This window comes from Symphalangus syndactylus, chromosome 2, assembly GCF_028878055.3.
Source record: "Symphalangus syndactylus isolate Jambi chromosome 2, NHGRI_mSymSyn1-v2.1_pri, whole genome shotgun sequence".
Taxonomy (NCBI): domain Eukaryota; kingdom Metazoa; phylum Chordata; class Mammalia; order Primates; family Hylobatidae; genus Symphalangus; species Symphalangus syndactylus.
This window is the reverse complement of record NC_072424.2, coordinates 109,457,557-109,477,633: the sequence shown is the minus strand read 5'-3', so window position 1 is coordinate 109,477,633 and position 20,077 is coordinate 109,457,557. Positions and strand designations below refer to the sequence as shown.

The following is a 20,077-nucleotide window of genomic DNA, read 5'->3' as shown; positions in this document are numbered from 1 at the left end:
CTATGATCGTGCCACTACACTCCAGCCTGGTGACAGAGTGAGACCCTATCTCATCATCATCATCATCATCATCATAATTATAAAACTTAAATTTAAAAACTGCCTCTACCAATTCCTCCTAAAGCCAGGTATTCCTTTCTTTTTCATCCACCCTTCCACCATTCTCCCATTACTTGGCCCAGAAAAGTGTGAAGGGCAGAGGGATGGATGGAGAAATGGGGAATCCATGCTGGCTTGAAGTGATGCACGTTTCCAGGCCCCGGCAGTCAGTGGAGCAGCCCTGATAAACATGTGGAAAAGATGCATGGGAGGGGTGGGGTAGGAGTGTCACCTCATGTGTTCATCACCTGTGCCCCCTGACAAAGCTCTCCTCATTCACCCTTCAAGGACCTCCTTTCATTTCAAGGCCTGCACAAACCTCTTTCCTTGCTCTCAACAAGAAGAAATTTGAGGCGCCAAGATGTTAAAAGAAAAGAGTTCTGGCCAGACATGGTGGCTCACGGCTGTAATCCCAACACTTTGGGAGGCCCAGGAGGGAGGATTGCTTGAGGCCAGGAGACCAAGATCAACCTAGCCAACATAGCGAGATCCTATCTTTATTTAAAAAAAGAAGACAGGAATTACGTTATTTAAAAAAGGAAAAGGAGTTCTGGCAGAAGTAATTTCAAGCTAAGTTTCAATCCTGACCATAAGACCTTTGGAGTATTACCTATTTAATATTCCAACCAATTTTTTAAAGTCATTACTGTGGCTGGGTAGAGTGGCTCACGCCTGCAATCCCAGCATTTTGGGATGCCAAGGCAAGTAGGTCACTTGAACTCAAGAGTTTGAGAGCAGTCTGGGCAATCTAGTGAAACCTCATCTATACAAAAAAAAAGAGAAAAATAAAAAATTAGCCAAGCATGGTGGTGTGCCTATAGTCCCAGCTACTTAGGAGGCTGAGATGGGGAGGATCACCTGTGTCTGGGAGGTCAAGGCTGCAGTGAGCTGTGATTGCACCACCGCACTCCAGCTTGGAAAACAGAGCAAGACCTTGTCTCAAAGACAAAAACAAAATAAAGTCATCGTTGTAAGACATGAATATAATAAATTAATATAAAAGGGCTTTGTAAAAAAATAAAGCAAACAAAAGTCCATTCGAACTTGGAAGCCACAAGAAATCTAACCTTTTGTGAACTATTCTGTTTTGAAATGTACATGAAGTGGGGGAAATTCCACTCTGTGTCTCAACTAACTGCATTCTTACGTGCACCTTTGTTTAAGGAGGATAAAAATCCCTGTATCAGTCATGCTCACCCTTCTGGACACTGAGACTGCTGGGCTGTGTCACAGTTTTCTTCCAGCCATGAGGTTTCTCCTGAAAAGCATAAGATCGAAATCTTGATACTTGCTGCACCACAGACAAGAAATGAGAAGCAAGTGTTCAATGGACATGATCTTTCCAAACTACTTAATTTCTGTTACTCCCATGACTAATTTCTTCCAAAACATGTAAAGTGCATTTTCACTTGTTGGCAAAGGCAGTGCCTCTAGTGACTTGCAGAGACCAGTAATCTGCACTAACTGAATACCTGGAAGTCTATCTTTACTAAGAGAAACAGAGGGGATTTATTTATTTATTTATTTAATTTATTTATTTTTTGAGAAGGACTTTCACTCTTGTTCCCCAGGCTGGAGTACAATGGTGTGATCTCAGCTCACTGCAACCTCCACCTCCTGGGTTCAATCGATTCTCCTGCTTCAGCCTCCCAAGTAACTGGGATTATAGACGTATGCCATCACACCCAGGTAATTTTGTATTTTTTGTAGAGACAGGGTTTCACCATGTTGGTCAGCCTGGTCTTGAACTCCTGACCTCAAGTGATCCACCCGCCTTGGCCTCCCAAAGTGCTGGGATTACAGATGTGAGCCACCACACCCGGCCCCAAAGGGGATTCTTTTAGATGAAAAAAAGATATTTCTTCTTCTTCTTGATAACTTTTTTTCCTCCTCTAGAACAATATTTTCGCAACTGCTAGAATAAATGGATTTAATAACTATAGACATACAGGCTAAAGAAGAGAAAAAGGAAAGTATCAAAAAAAGAAATAGCCAATGAGAATAACTGATACCAAATGGCAGAAATTTAACAAATGTTTAAAATCTTAACAAAAATCAGCAAAAACAAAAAATTTTGCTTCATGGATATTTCTCATTGTAGAACATTCTATCTAATTAGTGAAGTAGAAATGACAGACTATGACCGTCACCATCTACATCCCCTAGTGGATCTCGGCAATGCTTGTCAATGGCTAACATAGACCAAAACAGACACCTGCAGGCATGATGTGCCTTTCGATGGAAATTATCTTTATCTTTTTAGACACATACTTAAAATATGTAAATACATATTTCAGATGAACAATAGTTACTCTAGGTTTTGCTTTGAAACAATGTAAAATTATGGAAAAGAGGTTTGGTGCAACGATGAGTATATTTTGTTAAAGAAACAAATCTAAAACTTGGAAATAGGCAAGAGGACTGATCATTAGACTTCATTTTAATGTCATGCTGGGAATTATCTAAAAAATCCAACAATGTATTATCCAATTACCAACGGGTATGTATCTTTATCCAGCTTACTCTTTATTATTCATTTTACAAGTTGTTTATTCAAGAGTAATAGATAACTAATAGAAAACAAATAGCAATATAACTGATTCATGCCTGATAGCAAATAAATTGTCCTACAGAAATGCAATTCATTTATGTCCCACCAAAAGATATGGTTTTAGTGATCTTATTCCAACATTCTTTTAGTCTTATATACATATTTAGTAGCTTAGTTTCTTATTCTCTTTGAACCAGCTTTAATTCTAGTTGGTTATCTTATAAATGAGTTAGTAAATCTTTGACGTGTTCGTTTTATATTCAAAATTATACTTTGTCAATGTGAGACAAGATTGACCATGAATTGATAACTGCTGAAAATAGTTGATGGACTTAGAGATAAAACATCATAATATTCTCTCTACCTCTGTATGTGGTAGAAGTTTATCACAATATTTTTAGAAATTCTAAACTTAACAAAATATAAAAGTAATTAGCTGGTTTCTCACACAAAAATGATTCAAATCTCTCAAACTGCTCTCAGAAGATACAATTTTGACAAAAATTCTCAAACTACTCTTGAGAGATACAATTTTGACAAATATCATTTAGCTTTTTTTAATTCTGAAAGCTGGCAAGTACATTTAACATTTTATATTTTAAAATGTTAAATTCATTAGAATTCATTAAAATGTAGAATGTTCTACATTTTAAATATTTAAATAAAAATTAAATATTTAAAATGTTTAACATTCTAAAATATAAAATGTTAAATCCTCAGAGTGAGAAAACATTTATATCTATTTTTAAAAATAAACTGAAATGATTACATTAACTCCATCAGAGTAACCAGTGAATTCAGTAAAAAAAATTACTGCGTGGCCTAAGGATCCATTTTGAGATTAAAAAGTTAAAAGTTACCAAATTGGAGCAGAATAAGGGAGACTAAAGAGGTAAGAAGGGAATATGGTCAGTGAATTTATTAGAGAAAGAAGCAGACTAGAACCTATACTTGCTTTGTGAAATTAAAGAAATTTTTTAATGATGCAGTATTGAGTATTAAATATTGAGCAATTATTATTTTTAAAAAGGAGTGACCATTTCAGGCTTTTCTGATAACTCTTTTTCAGGTGATTTTTAATTATATTTTGTATAAAAACTGATTCATCCATTGGTACACAACTTATTTTCTAATAGTAGATTATAGTTAAGGTTTCCACTATAACGTTTTCCTCCTATTTCAGAAATCAGAATTCAACCTAATCTTTTTTGTGTCAAAAGTATTAAAATTGTCAGCTTAGTTTGGTGTGAGGTTATAAAAAGGGATTGATAGCTTGAAGAAATTTGGTTGACGTGTGTATATATGCATTTTTCATAAATTTCATCAGATGTTCAGAGGAATTCGTGATTTTTTTTTAAGTCACATCACTTATAAAGTGGGGAGTGGGTAAAATAAGGAGTTGAATAACCTGAATTCTAATCTCGACTCTACATTGACTCCTTGAGGATCATTAGCAATTTAAACCATTGAGAACACATTTGTTGTGGCAATAACAACATTGGCTTAACAAGATGATATCTGAGCTAGATAACCTCACTCTCTATATTTTAACTAGGATCTGCTATTCAGTGTCTGAAACTACAGCTGCATCTAGCAAGGTCATTGGATTGGAAAAGACTTTGCCTTACAGAGAAATAAGGAATTTTAAGATCTCTCTTCTATATCTATGCTGTGAGTTCTCCTCCTCTGTGGTTACAAACCGCATTTCATCCCACAGTAAATGCATTTGATCTTTTCTTCTACATGGAGTAACTAAAGATTCTCCGACGTGTTTTGATTTTTGCAGCCTAGCATAGTTCTAGGAAACTCATGGAGTTCCTCTAAATTTGCAGGGGCAAATGAGTCAACATCCTCCTGCTTACCTTGGCAAACACTCTTATAGTCAGCACAGCAATCCTTCCTCTGCAAACAGTCATCTGAACAAGAGCAAAGGCTGGCCTCTAATCTGGTCTCACCACAACGAAATTTATTGCACATCCATATTCGAGCTGTAAAACAATACAATTCAGTTCTGAGCATTTAAGCCTGCAATATAAAATATACAAATTTCATTTATTTATTCCTATATTATAATAATACAATCAAATTCTTGGTTTATCTGTATTAATAAATGAAAACACATAATGCCAAATGAGGGGCAAACCACCACTTTTCTTCATTAGCTAGGTGGCAGAGAGAAATGCAGCTTTATAAACCGCAACCCAGGTTTACTTAGCAGGTACACTGTGAGCTTGGAGAAGATCTGAATACGGCTCCTATTCCTACCCAAGAGCAGGAGCTCCCCAAGGTGAAGAATCACCAGCCCTGACTGATTATTGCCACCCAAGAGCAGCTTTGCCCAGCCCTGTCTAAGGACTAGCAGCAAGGAGGAAAAGGTGACAACAGAAGTAACAGGAGCACAGTCATGTCTTTGAGAATGTAGTCAGGTCAAGCTACGTCTCAGTGGAAAGTGACAGCAGTGACAGAGCAGCTCCCACTCATGCCTCAGGGGTTCTCCCAGGCTATGGACTTAGGATGAGAACAGTTTCAATAAATCCCACTGCTAAAAGCAGCAAGAAGCTGGAGGAAGGTGGCTTGGCACTGCCACCTGCTAGGAAACAGTGACTGAAATCAACGTCAGCCTTGTGCTGAGACAAACACTCTCAATAGGTAACTTTTGTCCACTTCAGTTATATATAGATTTCTTCCTTCCCCAGCATTTCTCATTTACATAGAAAGAAAAGATTTTTGGAGATTAAGTAAAGGGAACACAGATCTCTATCTATACTGGGTTATCCTCTCCCTCTTGCCCTTTTCAGGAAACATAATGGAAAGAACTCTACTCTTCTAATCTTCACTCTCCTCCAACTACCAGACACCCCCCACCACCACCTTCCCAGATTATTTAGGGAATTAAACATTGCAAGCTGTCTTTTCCACCTAGAGAACAGCATTTCTCAAATTGTGCCCTGTGGAATACTGGCATGAGAATGATCAAGAATCACCAGCTTTCCAACTGAGTTTTATTGCACCTCGAAGTTTGAGAACCACTGCAAATGAAACAAACAAGATGTTGAACTTAAGCCATAGTAAAACTCCATTGAAACGTATGTAATGATACAGCATTTCATTTACCATAGCCTGTTATTCCTCAACCTCAGTTAAATAAAGTGTGAATTCTGTATTTAGCATTGTTAAGGTGGAAATGATAATAAGACTGTGTATAGGTCTTATAGGTTGAATTGTGTCCCCTAAAAATATGTTGAAGTCCCACCCCCCATTACTTGTGAATGTGACCTTATTTAGAAATGGTTCCAAATGACTTGCCAAGGCTGGGTGGAGTGGCCCACACCTGTAATCCCAGCACTTTGGGATGCCGAGGTAGTGGGATCACTTGAGGCCAGAAGCTCAAGACCAGCCTGGCCAACATGGTGAAATCCCGTCTCTACCAAAAATACAAAAATTAGCTGGGCTTGGTAGTGCACTCCTGTAGTCCCAGCTACTTGGGAGGCTGAGGCAGGAGAATCACTTGAACCCAGGAGGTGGAGGTTGCAGTGAGCCAAGACTGTGCCACTGCAATCCAGCCTGGGCAAGAGAGTGAGACTTTGTTTAAAAAAAAAGTTACTCGTAAATAATCAAGTAAAATGAGGTCATTAGGGTGGACCTTAATCCAGTATGACTGGTGTTCTTATTAAAAGGGAAAATTTAAACATAGACACGGACAGAGGAAAGACTATGTGAGGAGACACAGATTATGTGAAGATGAAGGCCTGGAGCTGTGCTGCCACAGGCCAAAGACTGCCAGCACCCACCAGAAGCTAGGAGAGAGACATGGAGCAGATTCTCTTTTGGAGTCTTCAGGAGGACCCAACCATGTCAACACCTAGAAGTTGGACTTCCAGTCTCCAAAACTGTGAGAAAACAGACTTCTGCTGGCTAAGCCACCCAGTCTGTGGTACTTTGTCATGGCAGCCCTAGGAAACTAATACACAAGGTGTGTAGGTGAAAATTTGGACACAGCCCTGGCGTAGTGTTTCATGCCTATAATCCCAGCACTTCAGGAGGCCAAGGTGGGAGAATTGCTTGAGCCCAGGAGTTCAAGACCAGCCTAGGCAACATGGTGAGACCCTGTCTCTAAAAAAACATTAAAAACAATTAGCCAGGTGTGATGGTGCATGCCTGTAGTCCTAGCAACTCAGGAGGCTGAGATGGAAAGATCAGTTGGACCCAGGAGGTCAAGTCTGGAGTTGGCCATGATCATGCCACCGCACTCCAGCCTAGGCAACAGAGTGACACTCTGTCTCAAAAAAAGGAAATAAAAGAAAAAAATTTGACATATATTAATAGTAGCACAACCAACATGCTAATAAACTTATCCTCAGAACTCATACTTGATTCCACGCAGGTGTCTTCAAAATCCCAGCAGCAATCGCCTCGGTCTTTACATGCCACATCACACCGGCAGTTCTCCAGTCCTCTAAATGATGCATCAAAGCACTTCTTCCTGCAGCTGCCTGCAAAGTAAAGGAAATAGGGCCCGAACATTTAGGAGCTATCCAATATCTCACACCTAAGCAGTGGAAGCACACAGGAAGTACATAGCACAGACTATGACAGACAACTAGATGATTCTCATGGTGCTACAGGATCTGCCAATACAATGTAATAAATAATGGCAATGATATGTCCAGGTGCCATGGGTCATGCCTGTAATACCAACACTTTGTGAGGCCAAGGCAGAAGAATCACTTGAGCTCAGGAGTTTGAGGCCAGTCTGGCTAACATGGCAAAACCCTATCTCTACTAAAAACACAAAACTTAACCAGTCATGGTGGTGCACACCTGTGGTCCTAGCTACTTGGGAGACTGAGGCAGGAGAATTGCTTGAACCCAGGAGGCAGAGGTTGTAGTGAGCTGAGATTGTGCCACTGAACTCTAGCCTGGGCAACAAAGCAAGATTCTGTCTCAATAATAATAATAATGACATTGATATGTACGAGGAGTACATAGGAGCACATAGGGGTGGGACAAAAACTAGCAAGGGGATTCAAGGACACCACTGAGTCTTGGGAAAGGATCAAGATTTTAAAAATCAGTGAAGCTAAGGAAGGCATATTTGGAGAACAGCAGATGGGTTATGATGGCTAAGGGGTAGAGTTCAAAGGTAGAGGTGGACTAGAGTGAGGAAAGGTGCACATGCCATACTAAGAAGCTTGAAGCCCAACCTTTGGTAACAGGACGCCATTAACGAGTAGGCAGAGAGTAATGAATCGGATCTGTGTTTTAGAAAGTTACTCTGGAAAATAGGTGAGTAGGGTAGGGATGGAAACTCTTGAACTAAGCAAGAAATTTTAACCCAAACCAAAAATGATTAGGGCCTGAAGGAAGATAGTAGCAGTAGACATAAGGAAGATGTAAATAGAGCTAAGAGAAATTAAAGCATAATTAGTTTGAGTTCAGCTTTATATAAAGAGTGAAGAAGAGGAATGAGCCAAGGATGACTTCCAAAATGTAAGGCAAAGGCACTGCAAAAAGGGAAGTTCAGTTTTCCAGATATCTAAGCAAATACATATTTAGGAGGGGTCTGAATATTTGAGTCTGAAGCTCAGGAAAGAGAGACATAAACTAAAGATACTGACTTGGAGTCATCAGCATATTAGCCATAAGAAGCAATGGGAATTCTGTAGTTCTTATTGTGCAAGGAGTGTGTGCCCAGCTAACTATCATTTCTCCTTGCTATGCATTCCCATTGAAAATTATCTATAATTCCCTATGATACTTGCTTTCTGCTTTGCATCCTGAAGGAGTCATTTGAAGGCAAGGAGGGTATAATAGTATGTCTAGGAAAGTTCAACTATGCACAACTTGTTTCTATCCCTTGAAATCTACTGCATAGTTTTAAATTAATTCATTTACTTATTTATTCTATGAATATTTATTTTAGCATCATTATGTTTCAGGCACTGTGCTGGGAATTGCAGATTAAGTGATAAATAATGCAGATATAATTGTAGAGACTTTATATAATAAAAATTTCTAAGTGGTAACTACAAAGTAACAGTGAATAACACATAGTAATGGGACAATTGGCTAGCTATATAGGGTAAGGAGTCTCTTGATATTCTTGCCTCACGACATATAAAAAAAAATTTTAGGAGCTTATCAAAATAGAAATGTCTCAGGAGTGAAGTGGTTAAGGACAGTATTTTAGAATACTCATTTTCAAAATATGCAAGAAAGGTTAAGGACAATGAGGACTGACATAACAGGCACTAAAAGTAATAATTCTCAGAGCATTAGATCTCCTGAATTCATCCTACTATAGTTTGACCCAAAAAATCATCAAACAGAAGACTCAGATGATTTTCAAAGCACACTGTAAAAAGTTAGGGAACATAAGAAAAATATAATCATTTTTTACTAACAAATCAATGAGATATACAGTTGTTGGTAGTATAAATTCACAAAATCTTTCAGGAAGGTTATTTGACAGTATGAAACAAAAGCTGTAAAATGTGAATTTTAAGAAAAGAAAGATAAAGAAAGACAGAAAGGCAAAAGGAGTACATGAAAACACAAATACAAAGTTGCTGTTATAAATTTCTACAAGAATATACAATAATGTGATGATAATCTTAGATATTTCTGAGGAGGGAAACATGACAGCTATTATATGGCAGTGGAAGAAAACCTTTTAAATAAATAATGAGATTATATTACTCATGCAAAACTAATAATACTTTGAAAAGTCTATCTACAAAGTGGAGAACATTTTCTTTAAAATATTTATCTCCAATATTATGAAACATTAAAAAAATTTACCTTTTAGAAATACACAATGAAATGTTTATAGAAATGAAATGATGTCAAGTATTTCCTTCAAAATAATATGTAGAGAAGGTTATGGAGAAAGGTATAAATAAAACAGTATTGGTCATGAACTGATAGAGTGGGATGATGAATACATAGACATTTATTAAATTAGTATTCTTACTTTTGTATGTTTAAAATTTTTAATTAATTAAAAAATCTTTATATCCTTTGATTTCAGCAATTTCACTTCCAGACTTTATACTAAAGAAACATACAAAGATCTATGTTGAGAAATGTTCTCCATAGTGTTATACATAATTACAAAAATATTTTAACAACTGAAACACTCTTAATGTACATTAAAGGGAGGATTTATTAAATTATTGTATCTACATAAAATAACATTATAAGCATTTCTGGATGCCAGTAGAAGTTATTTTAAAACATTATTGTTCATGGCTTTAATGATTTTGAGAAATGCTTATGTTATTATTTGAAAAAAGCAAACTACAAAATAGAATACTTTTTCTCTTTAAAAGTAGCTGGTTGAGGCCTGGTGCAGTGGCTTATGCCTGTAATCCCAGCACTTTGGGAGGCTGAGGCAGGCAGATCACCTGAGCTCAGGAGTTTGAGACAAGCCTTGGCAATATGGCAAAACCCCGTCTCTACAAAGCATACAAAAATTAGCTGGGTGCAGTGGCATGTGCCTTTAGTCCTAGCTACTCAAGAGGCAAAAAAAAAAAAAGTACCTGGTTGGTAAAACTCATTTACCTCTTTCATCTCTTCAAATTCCACAAAATTTCACAAAAAGAAGAGGAAAACAGTTCATAAAACTATATGAATACTCTAAATCAAATCGAAGATAGAAGCAGAAAAAGAATTTTTGAAAGACAGAAATAGCAGAATGAAGGAAGCAACAACTAGGTGCCTAAGAGGAAGGAGTCCTGGAAAAGTTAAAAAAAAAAAAAAAAAAAGCCAAGGGCTTTCCCCTAGGACCCTAGAAGGGAGGTCCCAGGGTGTCATTAGGTAAGAGAAAAGGTCATTAAGAGAAACAGGGCGCCATTAGGTAAGAGAAGAGGGGAACAGGCACAAACTAAATATAGGAGAATTGGTAAAAGCTTGGATGTGGAGCAGTCACTACTCACCCTGCCTCCCACTCCAGACTAGGAGGCTCATAATCTGGGGGAATAAGGAGTGGCTTTCATCACAGAGACAACAGACATAGAGGAGGGTAACTATGATAAGAAAAAACAAGCCTTACTCTGAAAAGGAACAGATGGTCCCCAGACATTTGAGGATAGCAGGATAGCAACCTACATGAAAGATAAACACTGAACAAACAACATCAAAGAAAAACTTGATTGAAAAGGAAATAATGCAAGGAGCAAAAGAGTTAAAGTAACAACACACAAACACACACACACACACACACACAGAGAATTGAGATCCTCAGAAAAAAGAGAAGATACTGCGTCAACAAAATAAGAAAGAGAACTATAATTTTTTTAAAAAGACCCCACATTCGGGGTGGTCTTGGAAGTAAAAATATGAAGGAAGTAAAGAAAAATTCAGTACAGATATGGTAAGCAGAATTGTGGTCCACAAGAAGATTCCAAGTCTTAATTGCTGAGACTTCAAGTCTGTTGTCTTACATGACCAAGGAACTGTGCAGATGTAACTAAGTCTACTAATTAACTGATCTTAGAACAGGGAGGTAAGGCCTCAAAGTGAAAGACAAAATGGAGTTGATGTTACTAAAGAAATCATATTATAAAATTTCCCAGAATTGAAGAGCGTAAATTATTACACCATAGTTGTCCACCAAGTTTCCCAGGGCAAAACTCACACTAAGAGATCAACAGGATTAAGAGATGTTGAAAGCCTCCACAGAGAGATCATGAGCAGCCTCCAAAGGATCACTAATCAGAAATTTATTAAAATACCAAATGTATTAAAAGCAACACTGGATGCTATAAGACAGTAAAGTCATATCTTTAGATTTCTAGAAAAACAAAGTATTTCCATCTTAGAATTCAATACTTGGCCAAACTGTCAAGTGTTAGGTTAGAATGATGTGCCTTTATATAGACAAAGATTCAAGTTATCTCTCTCATGCATCCTATTTTAGGAAGCTATCAAGTTGTTCTTTAACAAAATGAGAAAATGAAACAAGGAGAAAGAGATTTTAAAATCATGGGATCCAACACAATAGATGGGCTAATGGAAATACCAACCATCCACCAGACCAAGAGAGCAACCAACATGGATTAGAGCAACAGGACAGAGAAATAGAAACCAAAATGAAAGACTTTATTCTATACCAAACTGCACACTGCCAAAAATTAGAGAACTGAATAATGGCAATGGCTGGTGGAGAGGTGAAATGAAGGAAGGTAGGGTAGGCTGAGGCAGCCATTCTAGGAAGCAACCTGGGACTACATACCTGAGTTAAGAAGATGAAAACCCTAACTTCCTGAAACTTCATTCCTTGGTCTATGGCAAAGCAGTTATCATGCAGGTTTATAAGGGAACCTGCAGTATTTGTGTGGTGGTGAGGAACTAAAGCCAATTTGGGTATTCAGCACCAAGAGAGGGCATAGGTTGGTTGGCAAGTTGGGTACATGCCAAAGAGTAGCACACAGTAGAAGCATAAGAACAGACATACGCATGGCAATTCTGATGGGTCTCAAAAAGTGCTCAATGAAAAACTAGAAAAAAAATGTGTAGATTTAGATACATCACAACCATTTACATAAATGGTCTTTATGTTTTTTCATACACTCTCCTCTTATGAAACCTTTCTGCACTTGGTTTCTACAACACAATAGTCACCTGGCTTTCCTCTCACATTCCTGGTTACTCCTTCCTAGTTTTCTTTGCTTTTCCGCTTCACCTCCCCAATTCTTTAAGGTTGTTCTACCCCAGTCTCATGGTTTAAATCCCACATATGCTGACAAGCACCACAGTACATGCCCAGGCAGGACTTCACCTCTAAAGCCAGCCTCATATGTTCAACTACATTCTTGACTTCTGCACTTAGACATCCAATAGAACTAGCAAATTTAACAGGTCCAAAACTGAGCTCCTGATTTTTCTCCCCAAACCAGCTCCTTCTACAATCTGCCCCAACTCAGTTATGGAAATTCATGTTTCCAGATGTTCATGGAAAAATTCTGGGGTCATTCTTGACTCCTCTTTCTTACTCCAAATCCAGTCTTTCAATAAAATCTATCTACCCCATCAAAATAGATCCAGAATCCAAATACTTCTTACCAGCTACAATGCTACTGCCCTGGTTTAAGACATAAGGCTTGCCCAGATTATTGGAATAATCTCCTGATTGGTCTCTCTACTTCTGCTCTCACTCTACTATCTATTCATAACACAGCAGCCCTAGGGATTCTATTAAAAAGCAAACCAGAGCATATCATTCCTCTGCCCAAATCCTGCAATCAGTTCTTGTAACACTCAGAATGAAAGTTGAAGACCAGGCTTTGACATACTAACCTTTACTTGATCGGGCTCCTCTTTATTTAGTAAATCTCATTTTATGACCACCTCCCTCTAGTCCTTTTAGTTCTAGTTCTTGGCCTCTTTGTTATTCCTTAAACGGAACATGCCAGGCAAGCTCCTGCCTTTGGCCTTTGCACTTGATAGTCCTTCTGACCTGGAATGTTCCTCCCCAACCTATCCCTATGTTTCTGTCTCACTTCCTTCAGTCATTACTCAAAAGTTATTTCACACACACACACACACACACACACACATGACCCTGATTCCTTCTTTTGGGCTTTACTTATTTCTTAGCACTTTATCTTATTATATATATTTTTTGTTTATTTATATTTTTATTGTCTGTCTTGCATGCTAAAATATAAACTCCTGGAAGGATTTTGTCTCTTGTCTTCACCACTTTATCTCCAGTAATTGTAATAATACCAAGCACATAATGTCCAATCAAAAAATATGTGTAGTCATGACAGTAAATCTGTAAGAACATGCACAAATTTTAAAACTCACACTAGAAAAAATACATATTGCCTATGGAAGGTGAGTTAACTGGAGTGGAAAATGGTGAAAATGACCCAGGATTGGGGTTTAGGAGAATAGATGCAGTGGAAAAATGAGTAATAAGGAGGATGACTATGTTAAGGATGCTGGCAAGAAGGGGCTGGAGTTAATTACCAATGCCCTGCCAGGGAGAGGGAAGAGAGTGCTGCCACATAGGGCTGGTCAACTCAGATGAAAGGAAGAAGACAAGGAAAAATGACTCTGGGAAGCCAGCCAATGGGTGTACTAAAGTGAATGAAAGAGCTGGAACAAAAGGACGTTTTGTTCAGACATTAGATATGCCTTCTGCAATCAATTTATTTGATTTAGAGGGTAAAATAGCCAAGAAATGATGCCCATTTGTGTGTACTAACATCAAAACAATGCCACTGAAATGGCCTGTCAACATTTCTTTGATCAAGGACTGGCACCATGATCCAGAAACACAACAGCCAAGTGACCAAGAGAAGATAGTAATCTTCCAGCAATTATTCAACTGTTCAGTTCTACTGTGCTCCTAGGTCATACTAGGGAAGCTGAGTGTTTCTCAAGTAGACACATGACTAGAAAATTATCAGTTAACATTACTGAGGCTTCCTAATGCTGCAGCAATGAGACTTACTTCACTAGAGTCACATTAGAAGGTTTTAGTCAAATTTAAAAATGGGGACAGAGCTTTGTGCATTGGCAGTATAGTAGCCAATGAGGCTTATTCGAGGTATGATTATTGCTCATAAAAATTTTAAGAAGACAAAAATGGGGTGAGGGTGCTGGGCACAGTGTCTCACACCAGCAATCCCAGTGCTTCAAGAAGCCAAGGCAGGAGTATCACTTGCATCCAGGAGTTCAAGACCAGCCTGGACAACATAGTGAGACCCCATGTCTACGTAAAATTAAAAAATTAACCAGGTGTGGTAATGCATGCCTGTATACCAGGTACTTGGGGGGCTGAGGTGGGAGGATCACTTGAGCCCAGGAGATCGAGGCTGCGGTAAGCTGTAATCACACCATTGCACTCAGTCTGAGCAACAAAGTGAGACCTTGTCCCAAAAAACAAACAACAAAAAGCGGGGGGACTGAATGATCTAGCAACTGGCCTCATACTTCACCTTAGTAAAAGTAACAAAACAATATGTAAAAAGATTATAGGTAATTCTTTTTATATTGTCATTTGTAAGTGGTGCATTTACTACTCATAATAATGAAATATAGCAAAAGGAATGTGAGTTATTTTTATATTTTGGGACATATTTCTCCTATTTTTCTTTGCTTCTTATAAGAAAAAATTTTTGAAGATATTATTATGCACTACTTTTCAAGAATTTGGCACTGCCCAATCAAGAACCAAGAGATTTTAGGGGTAGAACAACTCTAGCGTGGTGTCAAGGTACAGGGTGGTGGCAGGAGGTCATGGGAATGAAGCAACAAAGACTTTCAAGACTAAGTGGCTAGATACTTTGTCATCAGATGTTGACAATGACAGTGGGAGCAGAATGAAAAGCCTGTGATCCACTTACCAAAGTCCATTATAAAGATGAAGAAGGGCCAGGCGTGGCAACTCACACCTGTAATCCCAGCACTTTGGGAAGCTGAGGTGGGTGGATCACTTGAGCCCAGGAGTTCGAGACCACCCTGGGCAACATAGTGAAACCCCATCTCTAGTAAAACTGCAAAAATTAGCCAGGTGTGGTGGCATACACCTGTGGTCCCAGCTACTTAGGAGGCTCAAGTATGGGAGGATCACCCGAGGGCAGGGAGGAACTGCAGTGAGCAGAGATTGTGCTCCAGCCTGAGAGACAGAGTGAGACCTCGCCAAAAAAAAAAAAAAAAAAAAAAAAAAAAAAAAAAAAAAGGGTGGAGAAAGGTAAGAGAAAAACACTGGAATGATAATGAGTCTCAAATGAGCAGGGTGAAAAAGTAAAGTCCAGAAAGTACAGTGAGCAATGCCAACCGCAGATGTGGACTCCTGATAAGTAGAGTGGGGAGAGGGAGATGTCTAGGAGTAGAATGCTGTATGGAGGACAGAGGAGGCTTGGGATGGGAGATACATTTTAATGAATTAAGGTCAGAAGAAAGAAGAAATAAGGGAATGTTCTGAGAAAAGGCTGAGGGGTATACCTTGCTTTTCTGGTTTTCTGAGTCCAAGCCCCAGGCCTAATGCAAGTGACACAACCACCAACAAAGCAAGAAGAACCTATTGCAAAAAAGAAAAAGTAACTTTTATAATTTTTTAAAAAATTACAAAGATACAAATAACCACCCTTTCTCAATATTCTCTCTAAGTACCTGCAGCGTACTAGTTATGCCAGATACCAGATCCAGCAATGATCTGGTATCTGGCATAAATAGAGGTATAGTATTTTATTTAATGCTTGAAATTAAGAAAGAACATTTTGGAAGAATTTAAAGATACCATTTATTACAGATCTTCAAATTCAAACACATTTACCATTCAAATGCAATGAACTTAACTGCAAATTGAGTTAAAGTTAAGAACTAAAACCATAAAACCATTTTTCTGGGCCACTTTTTTTTAAACCAGGCACCCATTTGCAGATCATTTATTGAAAAGAAATCCTTAACTGCCTCATTCTAAGGGAGCAGTGCTTTTTTTTTCCTACTCTATCACAGGATGATGATAATATTTAACATACATAAAAATATATTGTCCAAATAGTTAACTGGCAAATGATATGCTTTAGTCTTCCACTCATACAAACCACTTAGGATAATTTGGAAACTGCCTGACCAAAGATTGTTTGTGTCATTCATTATCACTCTGCTGACAAAGCCCTTTGGTGTAATGAACTTTATGCTATGATTAGATTAAACTATGATATAATTAAGGAGAATAATTCTAGCTGCCTTCTTTCCTCTTCCATGAAGTCCAGAGATAAGCATGCTGGATGACAGGGCTTGAATACTGTATGTTGTCATAAAGAATGGCAAAAAGACACATAGTCAAATTACTTAGGAAAGTATTTTACAATAACCTTTGTTATAGTTTCAGACGCAAAAAATAACTTTCACAAAAGAAAAAAATCAGATTTTGCTTAGATAATTAAGAACTACATAAATTTTTTTTTTGAGAGTTGTTTTCATTCTGAAAGTCAACTGGAAAATTAACACATCTAATGTTAACAATGGAAGTGAATTCAACGACTGGGAAGCTATGTTAAAATACTAAGAAAACAATTCTTATATGAAGTCTCAAAGTTAGCCCAAGGGTCAGTGACATTTCAGTACATGTTCATTCAGTGGAGAGGATGGAGAGGAAAAAATGAACATAAACATTTACTAAATAACACCATTAGCAGTTCCTCCCTTGTCATGGTGCTTAGAAGACACAGGCGACTGAAACTAGAGTGACTACAAAGCAGAAAAACAACGTTGGGGAACTCCTTCTGGTAAACCTCACGCATCATAGACTTACAAATTAACATATTTTGCTTTACACCTTATCTGTGGTACTGTTGCTGTTCAAACTTGCTAGAAAAATCAACAACATCTAGCTGTTCTTAAGAACTTCACAATATTTAATGTTAGAATCTGTTTCTTCATGATTTTGTATTTGTTCCATATATTTGTGGCTTGTTTTCTACATTATTCTGTGAGCTCCTTGAGAGTAAAAGACTTATTTATTTATTATTATTATTATTATTTAGAGTTGGAGGTCTCACTATGTTGACCAGGCTGGTATGGAACTCCTGGCCTCAAGCGATCCTCTTATGCCTCCTAAAGTGCTGGGATTATAGGCACTAGCCACCGTGCCCCACCTAAGAAGCTTATTTTTAAGCCTTTATAGTCATTTACTATAAATATGTAATTCCAAAAAAGCTTCTTGATATTGGGGTGCACAGGTATCTTAAACTATGTTACGCTGTGCACAAAGTGTGGAGAATACTCTGAACGTCAAAAACCGCTGAGAACACATCATTTGGCTTTAACTGGGCTAAACAAAGAGTGCTAGAAACACAGCAGATGTTTCAGTGAAACTTTAGTAAAACTCAAACTCAAAATGTTTCAGTGAAACTTTATTAAAGTTCGAAGACATCAGGGTACTTTTGAAACAATGATTTAAAAATATTGAACTTCATTATATATACTCAAAAACCACTAGAAAGATACAAAGAAGGGAAATTAATGATGCACAAATTTTGCTGCGGAAGATTTTATAATTTCCTGAATTGATAAGCTAGGATAAATATAATAAACATTCTTGAAGTCCCAGCTACTCGGGAGGCTGAGATGGGAAGATAATTTGAGCCCAAGTTGGAGCCTGAGTTGCTGCAGTGAGCCATGATCATGCCACTGTCTTCCAGCCTAGGCAACAGAGTGAGAACATGTCTCCAAAAAAAAAGAGAAAAAAAAAAAAAAAAAAAAAAAATATATATATATATATATATATATATATTAGCATAAGAGCTATAAAGAGCACTCTGAAATTCAAATTCTCAGAAGGATAAAGAATAAATGGAATATATTGAGGATTTACTTTGTTACTAGGCTTAATATTTACACACATTATTTCACATTGTTTTATTTACTTCTTGAAACAATTCTGGAGAGACAGAGAATAGCGGTGACCTTAAAGTACAGGACATAGGGAAAAGCTGCTGCAAGATTGGTGTGAAAAAATAATGCAATTAGTTTTGGTGTAAGGTACTGAGTCAGGAGTCAGGAAGCAGGCATTTGAAACAGGCTAGTGCACTGGGGCACACACACAGTCCCCAGCAACTCAAGAGGCTGAGTGAGAGGATCGCTTGAGCCCAGGGTTCAGGACCAGCCTGGGCAACATAGCGAGACCCAGTCTCTAAAAATATACATATTACCAAAATAATAAAATAAAATAAAAAAGAAATTGTGTGACAGAGACTGGGCAAAAAGTCAGAGCTGGTGGATTACTTGGAATTCTTGGCTGAGGATATGACTCTTAAAAACACTAGAGGCCACGTGCAGTGGTTCATGCCTGTAGTCCCAGCACTTTGGGAGGCCAAGGCAGGTGGATCACTTGATCCAGGAGTTTGAGACCAGCCTGGGCAACATGGTGAAACCCAGTCTCTACAAAAAAAAGAAAAAGAAAGAAAAAAACTCACAAAAACTTAGCTGAGCCTTGTGGCATGTGCCTGCGGTCCAAGCTACTCAGGAGGCTGAGGCAGGAGGATCACTTGAGCCTGGGAAACAGAGGTTGCAGTGAGGTGAGATCCCAACGGAGGGAGACCCTGTCTCAAAAATAAAATGAAATTAAAAAATCTATTAGAGAACATGAGATTTCTTAAGAGATCTTAGATATGGTTGAGTGAAGCTTGTGTTGTAATTTGCATGAGAATAAAGATAAATTGTTGGCTAAGAATGCAGATAAGGAAAAAAGTCATAAAAATGAAAATGTCAATGTCATGGTGACATGACAAGGGGAGAGAATAATTCAGAATGAGAAAGTACCAGGCAGTTATTGTTGTTATGAACACTCAAGTGGACGAAGGACGAGGAGGACTGACTTTTGAGTTGGGGACTTAGTACAGTAGAAACAAAGCCGGAGCACAAAGGAATGGTTGGGGGCTGAGAAAACCGAAGCAATGAAATGAGCCCTCTTTTCCCCAAAAGTTTGATGGCAAAAGGAAAAGAGAGAGTAACAAAATCAAGGAAATGGATAAGCGTATTTCTGTAGCAAAAAGAAAAATATTTAAAATTAAGAAAAATAAAGAAAAAAGAAAAGAAAATCAAGGAAAAATTTTTTGGGGGGTGATGGGTGGTGGCAGGAGATCTTACCATACAAAACAACAAGAAAGAGAAAATAGGCAAAAGAGACTATCTCTAGGAGTGAAGTAAAATAGGATAAAATTGTTGGTTCAGCAAATAATAGGGTACAATGATTTTAATTTCTCACTTTCTTGTCTTAAAATACTCATGCAATAAAAAAGTGATGGAGAGGTAGTTATAATCATGCAAAAAATCAGTGCCACAAAGCGTTCTGTCATGGATTCCAACTTTTGAGTTTAATGTAATGTTAACTTGTTGTTACTCAAATTTCTTACTTGTAAAATATGATTTAAGATATTAATTTGCATTAGAGTTTTCATAAGGGACAATACTGAATACAGTTACTTAAAAGTTTACATTTTAATAGCAACACAGAGAAATGTAAATGGGAAATCATATACTTTTAACATTTGTCACAAAACTAGAAAGACTAAAAATAAGAATTGTACTTACAATACAAGCTATTTTATATTTCTTAAGAGTGTTCTTCTTAACAGGTTGTTCCATTGCTAAAGTCAACATAGATTCCATTGTCCTGGTAGCTGCATAGACCTGTTTTATCAGGATACAGTCGTGCTCCTTCTTTCGTCTAGTCTGGCAAAGAGAAACTGTATGAGTTACATAGCTGTGCCTGACTTTTAACTGTTTAGGAAGATCACAGCTCTTCAGTGATTGGGCAATCTGGACAGAGGAAAAATGTAATAACAATCATGTGAAAAGATTGAAGTTCATTTCTAGTATATTGCAGACAACTGCTCCTTTTTTCCTTATAACTTTTACGAAGTGCTAGTCAAGACATATATAACAAGAATAATACAATCATTA

General features: G+C 37.7%; 1 protein-coding gene and 1 non-coding gene across 2 annotated transcripts in view; one reads left to right on the top strand and one right to left on the bottom strand.

The window, feature by feature from the left end:
• Positions 1–19,866, bottom strand: part of ENPP3 (ectonucleotide pyrophosphatase/phosphodiesterase 3) — a 90,809-nt gene extending 70,943 nt beyond the window's left edge. Inside the window, exons 1-5 of the mRNA XM_055264267.2 lie at positions 19,706–19,866; positions 15,611–15,686; positions 7,021–7,143; positions 4,513–4,638; positions 1,297–1,357 (exon numbers count right to left, since the gene is read on the bottom strand). Of these exons, the coding sequence (XP_055120242.2) occupies positions 1,297–1,357; positions 4,513–4,638; positions 7,021–7,143; positions 15,611–15,686; positions 19,706–19,783 (464 nt within the window). The 5' untranslated portion in view covers positions 19,784–19,866. The remainder of the gene's footprint in view (positions 1–1,296; positions 1,358–4,512; positions 4,639–7,020; positions 7,144–15,610; positions 15,687–19,705) is intronic.
• On the top strand, positions 14,166–14,307 carry LOC129477461 (U4 spliceosomal RNA). The gene has a single exon (XR_008655671.1). It is a non-coding gene; the product is annotated as a U4 spliceosomal RNA (small nuclear RNA).
• Positions 19,867–20,077: the final 211 nt, after the last annotated feature.